Source organism: Onychostruthus taczanowskii, unplaced genomic scaffold, assembly GCF_017590055.1.
Source record: "Onychostruthus taczanowskii isolate IOZ18803 unplaced genomic scaffold, ASM1759005v1 scaffold5, whole genome shotgun sequence".
In the NCBI taxonomy this organism is placed as follows: Eukaryota; Metazoa; Chordata; class Aves; order Passeriformes; family Passeridae; genus Onychostruthus; species Onychostruthus taczanowskii.
In genome coordinates, this window is record NW_024502568.1 from 2053910 (window position 1) to 2067708 (window position 13799).

A 13799-nucleotide genomic window follows, 5' to 3' on the forward strand; every position below is an offset into this window, starting at 1 on the left:
AAACTGGGACACAGCTGTCTTTCTGTGTTGTTATGAGACATCTCTCTTTCATCTTTTTTGTTTGTAAAATGTTTGTTATATATTGTTACTGCAGCTCCAGTCCAATATACATATCAGGAAAATCATACAATGGAAATCAGTTTTATAGCCACATCATAAAAAACTTTTGGCAGCTGCTGGTATTTAAAGGGACAGTGATTAACACTGCAGCAGAAGAATTCTTCCCGTCACTTGGACTCTTCAGCTGGGAACAGACTGTGGGCCTTGAAAATCTGCTTTTGAACCCCACTCCATCCCTGGGTGTGGGAATCGCTGGGTAACATTGCGATTTGGTCTGTGTGCAGGGACAGTTTAAGTCATTACCATCCCATGAGGTGTTGGGGAACCCTAGAAACCCACACAGAATGAAAGTAGGCTTCTTCAGAACGCAATTCAGAGCATCAAGGAGAGACATATCACTGGAACACCTGCAGGACCTACAGCTAGCCCAGGCAGATTCTCCCTTGTCATGCACAGCAGGCACACTCAGGAGTCAGGGATCTGCAAATCTTTATGTTCCCATAAGCATTTTGAAAACATTACTCCTATGATTCAGCACACACAGCAAAACAAATCCAGAACTGGTACCTCAGTTTAGAGCAAAGAGATATGTAATCTCCTACCTGTTCTGGGGGCATTTCACCAGGTAATGCTCCACTGTTAAAGAAAAGAAAAAAAAAGAAAGAAAATGTGGCTTCACACCAACACAGTTTACGAGTTTCAAATGAGCACTGCAGACAGACCTGTGTTGTTGAAAGGGTGGAGTTGCCAGGTTGTTACACTGGGAGAGCTAATGACAGTCACCATACATCATTGTATTGTGCTTTAAAATGCAGTCTGACTTGAAGACATAGGGGAGAGGGGGAATGTATTAAACAACACCAAAAATTTGCTGTGGAAATGCTGGGCAACACACATTCCAGTGGCCAGCCCAGCCAAAAGACATCTTGCTAAGGAAAAGCACAGCAGGCCAGTAATTTTACTTTGAAGACTTTTATTTCCCTTGTGGTGTCTGTATTTATTTCCAGAAGCCTGAAATAAACCATTCACCCACAGGAGCCACGGCTGTTCCTAATGTAAGTCAGATTGTGGCCACAGGCACAAAGGGATCCCTTCTGGGATCAGATCAGAGGTCCAGTCCAGCCACCATCCTGTCTCTGACAGCTGTGTGTGTGAGGTGTGTAAATCCTTCTTCAGATTCCTTTGAGTCAGTAGTCCTGAGCAAGGGCAGCTGCCCCCACTGCAGCCTTTTAGGAGCCAGGGTTATTAAGATGCTCTTTTGTGGCTTTGTGGCTTCTATGCCTCTCTTAAAGGACAGACTCTGGCTCTTCTGATCAGCCTACTGCCAATTTATATCTCAAAAGGATGAGAGAGTGCATCCCTGGGTCATGATGTGAAGCTGAATGCAACACAGACATGCCCCTCCCTTCTCATTCCCTGTTCTTTAAAGGACCACGAAAAGCAGACACCAGGGCACGCACATGACCCTGCCCCTCTCTACAGGAAGTTTTCATATCTGGACTTAGCTAAATTCTCCCATTCTAAGGGAGCTATACAGCTCCCAGGAGATGCATTTTGGTCCTAAGGAAATGGGTGCTGAGAGCACCAGGAGCTGGGACTAACAGAGGGACAATGTTTAAGTCAGTCAAGGCAGTGCTTCCATCTACCTGTCAGACCTTTTTTAAATGTATAGAACAGTAGGCCCAATCCTCCAGGAGTGAGGGAATGCTCATGTACAGTGCTGACAAGTTTTTGAGCATGCAAATATTCAGATATCTGGGTAGCAAAGATAGGTTTTAGCAGCTCAGAAGAACCTACTTTTTCTCTTTTGTAAATCCTTATTCTATATTGTATATTATTTCAATATTTAGCTGGTGTTGGTTCAATGTAAATAGACCTTTTCATTTAAGCTGCTTATATGCTCACAGCAGTAAATTGACAAAACAAATCAAATTCTAACCCAATGTCTGCTCAAGAAAAACTGGGATACATCAGTCTAGTGCTTGTGGCTTCAGGGTGACTCACCATGACCAACATACTTAAGTGTGGGTACTCCCTTGGCATAAAACCTTTGTCATCACTTAACAGGGTAAGAAGAATAACATCGATCTTGTTCCTTCCTCTTGGCAAGCAGAGTTGTTGGGCTCAGTTAGAATCAGAGTTACCCCGCTGAGTGCACTACCAGGAAGATGGAGCCACAGTCTGAAATGTGTTTGTGGTCAGGCAAGGGCTTCTCTATACATCTATTTCTGGCTTACATGTCTTCTCACTTGTGTATCTGAGTCACTCATTCCTTTGTGGGACCGCTGTAGGCTGCAGAGGCAGCAAAGTCATGATTCTGTCCTGCCATTAACAAAGCAACTCACTAACCAGACTCCTCCTGAAAGCTTCTGTTCAGAGGTGGTCCTTACACCTCCTCTGACGTGGTGGCTGCTAAGTGTGCTGGTATCTCATCTTACAGCTTGTGTGAGGTCTCCAAATAAGCCACTTTCAAACTGAAATGAAAGTAGAGCCTGCACTGGTTACTCCACAGATCTGAAATAGCACTTCTGTTTACAACAACACTGGTTTGATGCAGCCTCTTTGAGAAACCCTCTCTGAGGCCAAGGATGACACAGTAACCCTTGATCTTGAAATATTATTATGAAAAGACAGATTTGAATGTTGAAATGATGCTTTAGTTTCAGAAAATACTGCAAGTGAGATAGTGCTAATAAAACCCCTCAAACTCCCAAGAATATTGACAGCTACTCAAGAGAGGAGAATAAAATAGAACAGAGTTAAGATTGCTTTGAAACCCCTCTACATTTTTGGAGAAATGTGACTCATGCAAAATTTTAGTTTCTGGTCAGAATGCAACTTAATGATTCAGCACTTGGTCTCCTCTGAAAGAAGTTCCAACTACTTCCAACTTATGTTCGTGCAAAGGTAGAAGATTTTTGAAAAGTCCAAAGCAAATTTAGTTTTATTTCCTCCCTATTTAAAGGGAAGAAAATGCCTATGTTCTAATTTGACTGGCAGAATTTTTCTCTTCCTACCAATTTTAATTAAAATTACAGTCAAGGCAAGGAAATATTTATTTTTCCTGCTTTCTCTGCATTCTCTTTTCCACTCCCCTTGCCCCCCTTTTTGGCAAAGGCTTTGCAGTGATCAAGAATGGCATTTCACTCACCTGTGGATCTCCTCTTGTTCAGAAGGGACTGGCAGAGAATGACAAGTGTGAAAAGGAGGACACTGATGATTCCTATGGAGCACACGAACACTGCATACACGTAGAGATCTGAAACCCAAACATATGATGGTCAGTGCTGCATCTGGTGCTTCTTGATGATGGGACAGGAAAAAAGTTACAAGATCTAAACAGACTCTGGTCCAATAGATTTAGGGTAATAGATCAGAAGTAGTTTAACCCTCTTGAAACTTTCCTATAATATCCTGCTCAGTTTGAAATTTGGTTGAAGTCTGCATAAATGCAAATAGGCATAACTGCACTTATGAGTTGCGACTTTCAGGAGCAAACAAAAGAATAGTTGGGAGATTTTTTGAGCAAAAACTCAAAACCCAAAAGGACTTCAGTTGGGTTATTTCCCAGCTCAAACAGCTGTAATTTTTTTTTGTGTAATAAAATAAAAAAACAAACACAAACAATGAAACAAGAAAAGTGGCAGTGGGGAGAGTGCTGAGTGGCTGAGGAAGAAGGAAGAAAGCCTACAATTGCTTCTGCTGGCAGCACTGGCTTGAAATTTCTGCATGATTATTTTTTTCTTTTTCAAAATACAGCCTTAGTGTCCCCTCATGGCTTTTACTCAGGTGTTGTAACATATTTCCAGTGGTTATTTTCCCATTGGCCATAACAGATATACAAGAAACTGAAGCTGGACTCTTCCATTCTCTTTTGTCCAGTACCTCCTGTACTTTGTGGGATGATTTCTCAGGCAAGGCTGAGTTTGCACAGGAACTAGCAAAGTTGGTCTGGATTTGGGGCACTTTAGTTATCCTGTTCATTGGACTAAACTAACATAATGTATAAACACAGGAACAGTCATATGTATCTTTACCTTCAAAAAACTTCCAAGCTTCATGATTTTTCTTGGAAGTGGGATGATCAGAAGATCTTGATGAAATCACTGAAAAAAACAAACAAGACACGACAAAAATTGAAAAATTTGTGACATAAAAAGTTTTAACTTTTTGAAGTAAATGTATTCTGCCTTAGACTTCAGTGTCCCAAGATCTTGCTTTGTCTAATTGTCTTCTGATGAAACAGTTCAGAATTGTCACAGCATTGTCCTCTCTGTTTCAGGAGGATGGATGACTGCCAATATCATAACAGCTGTACATCCCAAAACCAGAATCCAAATGCTCTGACTGCTGAAATGTTGTTCAAAACCCTCCCTGCTCTCCTCAGCCAGATTGTTTATGCATGCTGATATTTTTTATGATATCAGATTAGATGACATCACTTAGGCCAATTCTGTGTTATTTCTTTCTCTAGCAATCACTGCAATGAAATGGGAGTCTGGTAATGTCCTCCAGATTGCCAGTGAGGTCTGAATCTCCAAGAGAGCTTCATGTGGCAAATCATTAGAGAACAAGTATTTTATTGGCAAGGGAGTTCATTAAGGAGTGCCCTGCATGTATGTGAAGGGTGAGGCTAGATCAATGGTTATACAACTGTCAGGACTAGTGAAATCTAATGGGAAGCTTGTCCTGAATATTGTAACAAATTACTCATCTGTTACATGAAAGCATCACATATGTAGATTTTTGGCAAATATTTCAGGATAACTTCCCTGAGAAAAGGGCTTTTGTTCATTTTGGGAAAAAAATAATCTTGCATTCTTGTATCTTGAAACATTTTTACTGTTAGAAAATGCCACATGTAACTAATATTTAAGAAGTCAGACTTTCTTCTATGGGAAATTCTGATAAATAAGCTTCCCAACAAGACAGACTGTTGTGATCATCTACTTGTTTTTGTTGTCCATGCCAGCAGGATTATAGTTGGACCGCCTAATTTTCTATGTTTGTCCTCCTACAAGTAGTCTCTTCTCTTGAATTGTAAACCATTTGGAACATGTCTTGCTCTTCCTAAGAGATGTGCAGTATCATGAGGGATTGCCTAACTGTAAATGATGTTTTTGGGGTGCTGAATACTGTTCTGAGAAGAATATTGATTATTTTGATTTTTCTGATAGGAAGGGAGTAGAAGAACCTTTTTTTTTTTTTTTTTGTCTCTGATAAACTAGTTTTTTTGTGTATTCCCTACTATAATTGACTTGGTTTTAGGCTGACATTGATGACGCAAGCCCAGGAAGAGATGCCTTTAATGAGAATATGGGGGAAGGAGGAAAGGTTGACCTTATCTTAGAAGACATTGTGTGGCTGAACTAGGAGGCACTTCTTGGCAACACTGGAACATGGATTTCTCTTTGTTTTACTAACAGATTTAACAATAGCCTTCTTATAAATGCTATCTGATGTCTTGTATTCACAACACTGAAATGGGCAAACTGCAATAGTTCAAATTTCAGGTGGACGTTCTGAAAACACTACAGAGTTGCTGTAGTTGACACAGGTGCAGGAATAGAAAACTGTTAGGACTCCATCTCCACAACAAGGCTTCTTTTCCAAGGAAATGTATTTTGCCCCTAAAGTAGAAACCAGATATGTAACTAAAATTTAAATGTCATCATTACATGGTAAGGAATTGTAGCCTGTAACTCAATTGTTTTTCTGTAAGTCCAATATGTGTATTTCTACAAATTTATGTGTTGTAACAAAATGTATTTGCAACTTATTAATGACCTATACAAATTTGCACAAGCAAACTTGATAGCAAATAACAACATTTGAATATAAATTAATAGCAGTATATTCTACAGATCCAGCTGTCAACTTGCTTCAAGAGCGAGTTACATTTTGAAGAAGTAGAATTATCCTTTTCTTTTCCCCCTGGAAATCTGCATCTTGCACAATAATCTCTTCTTTCTGTGTGAATACATCTTTTAAAAAAAGGGACTGTTCTATTTCTGCCTCTGCTTGATGTTCAAAGTTTTAAGAAATTTGTCTAGGGCTTTAGCATAAAGACACTATTTTGAATTTGGGCATAACTGCAGATGCATTACTGGAACAAAATGTTAGGCAACACAGCAACTGTGATGTGGTGGAACACTGCTACCTTATTTGATAAAGCACAAGCAGTACAACTTAAGTATCCAAATGCTTCAGGCAATTTGTATTGCTCCTTTTGCTGTATCCTGGGTCTAACTGTAATATAAATAAATCCCTTTGCAATAAAAAGTGTAACTGATCATAATATAAAATACAAAATGCGTTTGGAATAACATTTCCTTGAAAAGCCCAAGTGTTACTGTTGGGAAAACTGGAAACTTTATCAGTACTTGGAAAAGAGCTACCTTCCCTCTCAAGCACAGCAAGTACTGTACACTCAGGGTGCATTAGGCAAATGCTAGCAAAGGTGGTCCTTTGCTTCCAGTCAAGAGGCTTTAAGTGGTAAAACAGTTGCTATGACATTTAAAGATATGCAACATTTCATATATCTTTTGGTATCTTCAATCTAGATTTAGAATAAACACGGTTTTAAGGGGCCAGGATGGTTGTGGTGTTTGCCTCAGATCCCCACAGGGTGTCAAAAACTCTCTACAGGCTGGCCAGCCTTCCTCCCTTGTCTCAGGTTTCCTGCTCTGCTTTGGGAGAGCAGCAATACAGCTGAGCAGACAGTGTGAAAATGATGAAGGCATGAGGTCTCAAATCCCTATTCTGATTACTCATACTAGAAATCTGGGTAGAAATATTATTTAAGGACTGGACTGAAAAATTCCATTGATCTGAACTCCATAGTTTAGCTATGAAAAGTAATGAGAGGTTTCAGTGTTATAATTAGCAATAGCCTGAGAAGCTATGAAAGACATGGAGTATCCCTTTGTGAGGAGGAGTATGACAGGTGGGTGGCAATATTTTATATTGCTTTTTCTTCTGCTGCCATTTACTTGGAAAATGTCATTCCATCTCCAAGATGTCCTGACAAATCCGTATATTTCTACTACAGGCATTTAGGATCTTACATCATAAAGTGAATGAGGAAACACTCGACGCTGCTTTCTGGCATTATCGTTAAAGTTGTGAGATACCAATTTTTCTGTTTATAGAGACACAAGCAGGGGGTAGTTTGCCAGCTAGCACTGATGGCACAGCTGCTAAACAAAACTACCGCTTCAAAGGAATCTGTTCTCGAAATCCAACTTCACCCATCTCTGAAAGTGTGGATGTGGCGACTTAAGATTTGAGCTAATCCATCCCAAAGGGAAGGCTTGTTTTCAGTTTGGCTTACATCTGCCACTTGTTGCTGGTCATTTTATCCAAAGTTCAATACCAGCAAGCTGGCCATTGTTTTTCTAGCTCTGCTTTCTGGCTGGAAGTGGTGTAAACAATAGTATTGAAGTGATAGTAAAAGTGCTACTTACCAACTGCTGCTAGGCTAGAACTAAGACCAAGGGCAACACTAAGACAGAGGCAAAGCGTAAGCTGAGTATTAGGTTTTCTTCTCCTATCCACAGATTACACTCAAAAATAATCTAAATATAATCTAAAATAATATATCAAAAATAATATAAATTCAAATGTCTTATGGGTGAATTTACAAGAAAAATAAGGGATCACAGGACAAGAAGTTATAGACTTGAAATCAGTAATCTCTCACCTCTTACTTCAGTAGCTGCTGTACCATTTGACCATGCTGTCCACTTATTTCTGTGTTTGCCAATTTCCTGTACTTTGCATATATAATGTCCTTGATCTGTTTGCTGGAGGCTTAAAATAAGAAATTTGTACATAGTTCCATGTTTCTCTTTAAGAAGATGAAGTCTTTGCTTGTGAAAATGGTGAGTATAATTTCCATAATACTGGACAGAGCCAAACTTTGTCATTTTGATCATCAGGTGCTCCTGGGCAGGTGATGCAGCGAAGACCCACCGCACAGCCAGCAGATTGTCTGTCTTCCTCTTTTGAGAAATGTGGCAGTAAAGGGTAGCATTATCCCCCTCGGAGTATTGCACTGTTGGTCCAGGAGAGACCGTTACATTTAAAGCCTCACAAACATCTGTAAGGAAAGAAAAGTTGGTGAGAATCCTTCACACTGGCACAACAGCACCATGCAAGCCCACAGCAGGTAAACGGATGGCATCTGTTTAGTGTGCAGTAATATAGTGACCTTGTAGAACCTGACATCATCTGCCTCTCTGTGAATGTTAAGGATGGCATGAGGCTCTCCTTCAGCGAGCCTGCCCCAGCATTTTTTCTTTCACTGATCAATAACCTAGAGCTGACATGGAGACCTTGCTACTGTCACAGGACCAACTTCACGTAATGTTTTATCAGTCTTTTAACAGCTTTGGAAACTGCTCTGTGACCAGCTCTTCTGACAGCTTGCATCTTTCTCAGGACTTCCAGGCTAAATGGTTTCAATAACCAGTTTATGCTCATTTGTTCCTGTGCCAGCTTTAAGCTTAAAATAGTGTTTTCTTCTCTAGAGCTTACTTCCTGACTCCATATACAAAGCAATTATCTAGCCTCAGCCTTTGGTTTGTTGAGCTAAAGAAGACAAGCTCTGTTAGTCTCCTCTAAAAAATAGTGTCTTCCCTATTCATCCTAACAACCCTTCTCTGCATTGGTTACAGTTTAAATTTTGATTGTAATTAATTTATTTTTTTAATGTAATTGACTGCAGTTACAGGCAGTGTCTGGAAAGTTGTCCAATATCCTGTGGAATACTCACAGTACTTCTCAGATTTGACTGGCATATACCTTGCCTGTTATATCCCAGAATTATCTTGTCCTTGTTCACTTTCATATGTGATTTTATGTCAGGTGACAAATAAATAGCATACTTGGGTGCTTTCCCTTCTTTGTCATTTGTGGTTCAGTCACCAGTGTATCAAAGAAATTCTTACTAATCCCCAAGTATGTGACTTTGCTGTACTAACTTCTGCTCTACTTCTGTTACCCCATCCTCAATTTTTCCTATGTGCTGTCCTCTTCTCATGCTGATTTAATAAGGTCAGCATTTCAATGTGCATGCTTCTGTCTACTTCTTTTGGACATCATTTGTGCAGACGTTCATACTGTTTCAAAACATCATACTGCTCCTTAGATTATCACTGGAAGACCACTGAACTCTCTGTATCCTACAGTTCCCCATGTCCTCTGTTTTAAGTAATGTTCTCCTTGTCATCATCAAATGGTCATCTCAAACCCGGGTTAAATTCATCAGACTAGTTTTTCTGACTACAAATTCAAGTTAATCTGACAGTATTTTCATGACAAAATATGACATGAGATCATATCAGGACAAATTATTATCCATTAATTTCTGATTCTTGTCTTTAATGTTCTTCATCCTAAACCACCACTCAGACAAGTTCTTTGTCTCTCTGCTTTACATCTAACAATAGGTGAAGGTAGAAAAAAGTGTCCATAGCTGTTAAAAAGAGGAAGATTTCCCTGTCCTGACCTAAGGGATTTATACTGGACTGATTTTCTGAGGCATGGGAATCAACACTCATTTTATTTCCTTCCTGATGCACGTTAAGAAAGTCTTGATTAGTCATAGCAGAAAGTGATCTATTTCTGACCAATGCTCTGTTGTGGCAATGTGTTCCCTAAATGCCTTGTGATGTGTAATCTACTGGTCTGAGGGCATCCACCAGAGAGAGAGCCATATTCCAGCAGTGAGCAAGCACTCCCTGCAATGCACTCTGCAAAGCATGAAATGTCCTCTAAACTGTGAACTTCCTGTTATGTGAATACTGTACTGTACTCAAATACTAATGAGAATTGCAACTCTGGGAAAATGATTTTTTTCATTTCTGGACACTTTTCTAGCACATCAGCAAGGAACATTTTAACAAAGGGGATGAGTGTTTTGGCAACAACTATTGTCTGACATCAGCTCCTGAAACACAAACATATATTTATCTTCAAAATAAGCAAGTAAAGTATTTCCATTCTATTTCTGAAGGAGTTTTGAAGACAGAGACACTGGTTTTACAGCCCCAGTGAAGCAGTGAAATGAAGTGGTGAATTGTATCACCTTACATAGAGTAAATCCACTAAATTAATGTTGCATTGCAACTGTTTGATAAGAATTCCGAAAAATAATTATTTTGTGCCACTTCCATCAAACTCTTTACTGAATGGCATGTTTATTCCAAGTAGACTTTTTTTTTTTTTTTTTTTTTGAACTTTTTTCGGAATGGCATTTTTTTTCCAAGTAGATTTTTTTTTTTTTTTTTTTTGTTATGAAGGAGAAAATATTTTGTACAAAGAACTGTTTGGGTTTTTTAAAAAAATTATTGGAGAAACTACAGCTAAGCATGGATGAGGTTACTGGTAAAATTATTCATGCATTATGTTTGTGTCTGCAATTCACGTAAATGCCAAAGAGGTTATTTTGGATTGTAGAAGCATAAAGGTAGAACAGGATGTTGAAATTTAAAATTAAGGCTGAATCCCACCAAAAGCTTTCCAGGCATGAAACTTCAGTTATTATTCTCTGGACTTACCAGCCTTGGTGCTTTACTAGCAGAAGGGAAGCCAGTAAATGGCTGTCTCTGCTATCCAAAAAAGATTAAATTTGAAGGTTGTGCTGCTTAGTAAATAAGGAATAATTTTGAGATTTTGAACACTTTTTGGTGTCCTCAAATATACTTCAGCAATAAATGTTTAATAAATCATTTATAAAAGTATAGTTTGGGTAAATGAAAAACACAGACTTTTTCTCTACTGAAATTATGAACATGTCATGAAAACTGAAGAAAAACAATTATGTCATTTTCCTGACATGTGAATTTCTTTTTTGAAAAAGCTGGCTAGGAGTAATTGTGAAATACAGTCCCAAAATAAAAGGCAAAAATAAAATGAAATCATTGCTTAATTCCAAACTAGGCAGAACACAGTGCCAAGAAGTACCCAAGAGAAAATGCAGAGGAAGTCAGATATGGTGATGATGGATGCCTCTGTGAGAAGATAAAGCAGCATTGTACATGTAGACTCTGATCCCTTTCTAAATGTTTAGACTCATACAAACATTGGTATTTAATACCTAATGCTTCTGCTTTTCCTTTGGGGACATGCCTTTTTATAGGGACATATCAAATTTTGCATCCTTTATGTTTCTGATCAGTGGGAACCTATCTCCTTATCTTCCTTCTGTGGCTCCCATTGGTGCTGCTGCACAAGTGGGGAGAATTTTGGAAATCTCATGCTGCCTTTATCATGGTATCAGCTCATGTAGAACAGGGTCAGGTGATGCTTTATATAAAGCAGAGAAACAGTGTCCATTTGACTTTATCCTCCTACTGCTGTTGGGGGAGGAACAGTGAATTTTGTGGAAAGCAAAACCCTCATTCAAGATTCTCAGACACTAGTGGGCATGTTCCTCCTGTCTTTAGCAGGCACTGGTCAGCCCCAACATGAGTTTTACCCTTGTAATGGGCTCCTTGCCAAGAGCAGGAAACTTCACAACTTAAGAGCAGGCTTGTGTGCCAACATAGCACTGAATTTCTAGACTTCAGATTGCTGTTTCAAGTGTGGGATCACTGTTTATCTTCTTCTGCCTTCCCACTATAGTACGATGTAGCCATTCAGGTGGAGCTCACCACAAGAGTTTCAGTCTTGCTTCTGCTTGGACAGGGAAATTATTTATAGAATGGGGAGGAGAGAGAGTCAGAGACTTGGTGATTTCTTTGCAGTGTGTTTAACCGTCAAACTTCTCCTCTTTTTGCAATGAGCTGGCTTAGTTGCTCCCATCCCACCATTTTAGCTATTTGCTTCTCTGGTATGTTCCACCAGCATTTCTCAGCACCCTGCAGGGACCCAGGAAAGGTGACTGCTGCCTAAGCTCTGTTTTAAAAAAAATCCCACTTTGAAAATAATCCACTTCTGCTTACACCAGTTCAAGTCCAAGAATTAGCTAGATTTGGACTGTGCTGTCTGCCATATTACACAGCAAAACACTTTAACAGCACTGTGAGGAGTACCAAACTATATTCTAGCACCCAGAAGCTTGTTTATGCCAGGGCCACTCCCCTCTGTCTGCGCTGGAACAGTGCAAGAGGATTTACAGTGGCCAGTGGGTCCTTACATGTGGTGTAAATTTCAGCATGGCTGTGGTTTTGGGGGAGAACCCCAGTTACTTCAGCTGAGATAGGAGTGGAGCTGTTCCTGCGCACAGCTGCTCACAATCCAGGTTTAGTGCTGTATACAGGCCTCTCTTTCTTCCTCCGTGGGGCAGAATCTGCAGCAGAATTCTGCCATGGGCAGAATCTACAACCCAGCCTCCAGTGCTGCAAGGACAGACAGATGGGGGACTGGTGGTGGTTACCTTCTGATCTCAGCTTTGCATGACCAGAAGCATATGGGATGGCTTTTATCTGTGCTGTAGTTTGTTCAGTGAAGCTATGCTACTGTCAAAGCCTGCTTTCGTTTGATTTCTTTGCAATTAAAAAGAGCAGATGAGACAAGGAGAAGCAAAGCTCTTTCTTTAAATGAAAATAATTAGGAGCTGGCTAGCAAGAGCACCAAAAAACAACCAGCAGTTTTCAGTTGAACAGATCTGTCAGCAAGTTTCACAAGTCAGAAGCTCCCCCTCAGAGAAAACTTCTGCATTGACTAAAGATGGACTTGAACCAAACCTCTGCCTCCACCACCTCCTGCCCTTCTGCAGTGCAGTTCAAATTCAAGTCTTCCATTAGCCTTGAACGAGCAAGGCTTCCCCACCCCTCTGGGCTCACTGCACCTGGAAGTTCAGACCCAGACTCTGTTCTGCAGCTTCAGGACACACAACGCTGTCCAATATACCTTTGTTTCTAGAGGCATGAAGGGTCTGAAAGGGAGGGCACTTTTTCTAAGTGACCTACAGGCTCCATTCCCACCTGATGCCAACAGGATCAGGGCACCTGTAGAAAAAAACAACGCCGAATCTCCCTTTGCTTCGGCTTTGCCTGGCACAGAAGACGGCCCATTTCCATGAACTTGCATGGAGAGGGCTTTCTTTCCTGAACAGGATCCGATGTCTGCGAAGAAGCGCGGCTGCCGGGAGCCCGGGGAAGCGGCAGCGTGCCGGGGTAGAGCCGGGCGGGCGGAGGGCTCCGCGGCCGGGGACCCCCGCTCCCGCCGCCGCCCGAGCGGCGCTGCCGCCGCCCCGCCCGCTGCGGGGAGCCGAGCGGGGCTGCCCGAGGCGGGGCCGGGTCCCGCCGGGCCGAGGAGAGGGGTCGGGCCCCTCTGGGCGCTTACCTGGGGCCGAGGCCGTGGCCAGCAGGGCGGCCAGCGCCGTAGCCAGGAGGCGCATGGCCCGCGGGGCGCCGGCTCCCGTCCCGTCCCCCTCTGCCGAGCTGCCTCCCTCCTCTCCTCCCCGGCCTCTCGCCTCCTCCCCGCGCGGTCCTCCCTTCTCCCCTTGCTTTTCATCTCCTCCCCTTTCTCCTCCTTTTTTTTTTTTTTTTTTTTCCCTTCTTCTTTTTTTTTTTCCCCGTTTTCTTCCTTCCCTCCCAACTCCTCTGCGCTTCCCAGCGTCCTGCCCCTTCAAGTCTCCGCTATTTCTCGCCCCCTTTCCCTGTGGTTTCTGTCCACACCGTGCCTGTAGGGCGGCATTAGGGCTAGACAGGGATGCTCCATCTCTGGCCTCCGCGATCCTCTCTGCACACACACCCCTTGCCCAAAGGACACGGGTCTGTGTCGAGGAA

At 41.5% G+C, this 13799-nt stretch overlaps 1 protein-coding gene across 1 annotated transcript in view; it reads right to left on the bottom strand.

Moving 5' to 3' along the window:
* Nucleotides 1-13476, bottom strand: part of VSTM4 (V-set and transmembrane domain containing 4) — a 31713-nt gene extending 18237 nt beyond the window's left edge. The window contains exons 1-5 of the mRNA XM_041415571.1: nucleotides 13354-13476; nucleotides 7763-8161; nucleotides 4098-4166; nucleotides 3212-3319; nucleotides 663-696 (exon numbers count right to left, since the gene is read on the bottom strand). Of these exons, the coding sequence (XP_041271505.1) occupies nucleotides 663-696; nucleotides 3212-3319; nucleotides 4098-4166; nucleotides 7763-8161; nucleotides 13354-13408 (665 nt within the window). The 5' untranslated portion in view covers nucleotides 13409-13476. The remainder of the gene's footprint in view (nucleotides 1-662; nucleotides 697-3211; nucleotides 3320-4097; nucleotides 4167-7762; nucleotides 8162-13353) is intronic.
* Nucleotides 13477-13799: the final 323 nt, after the last annotated feature.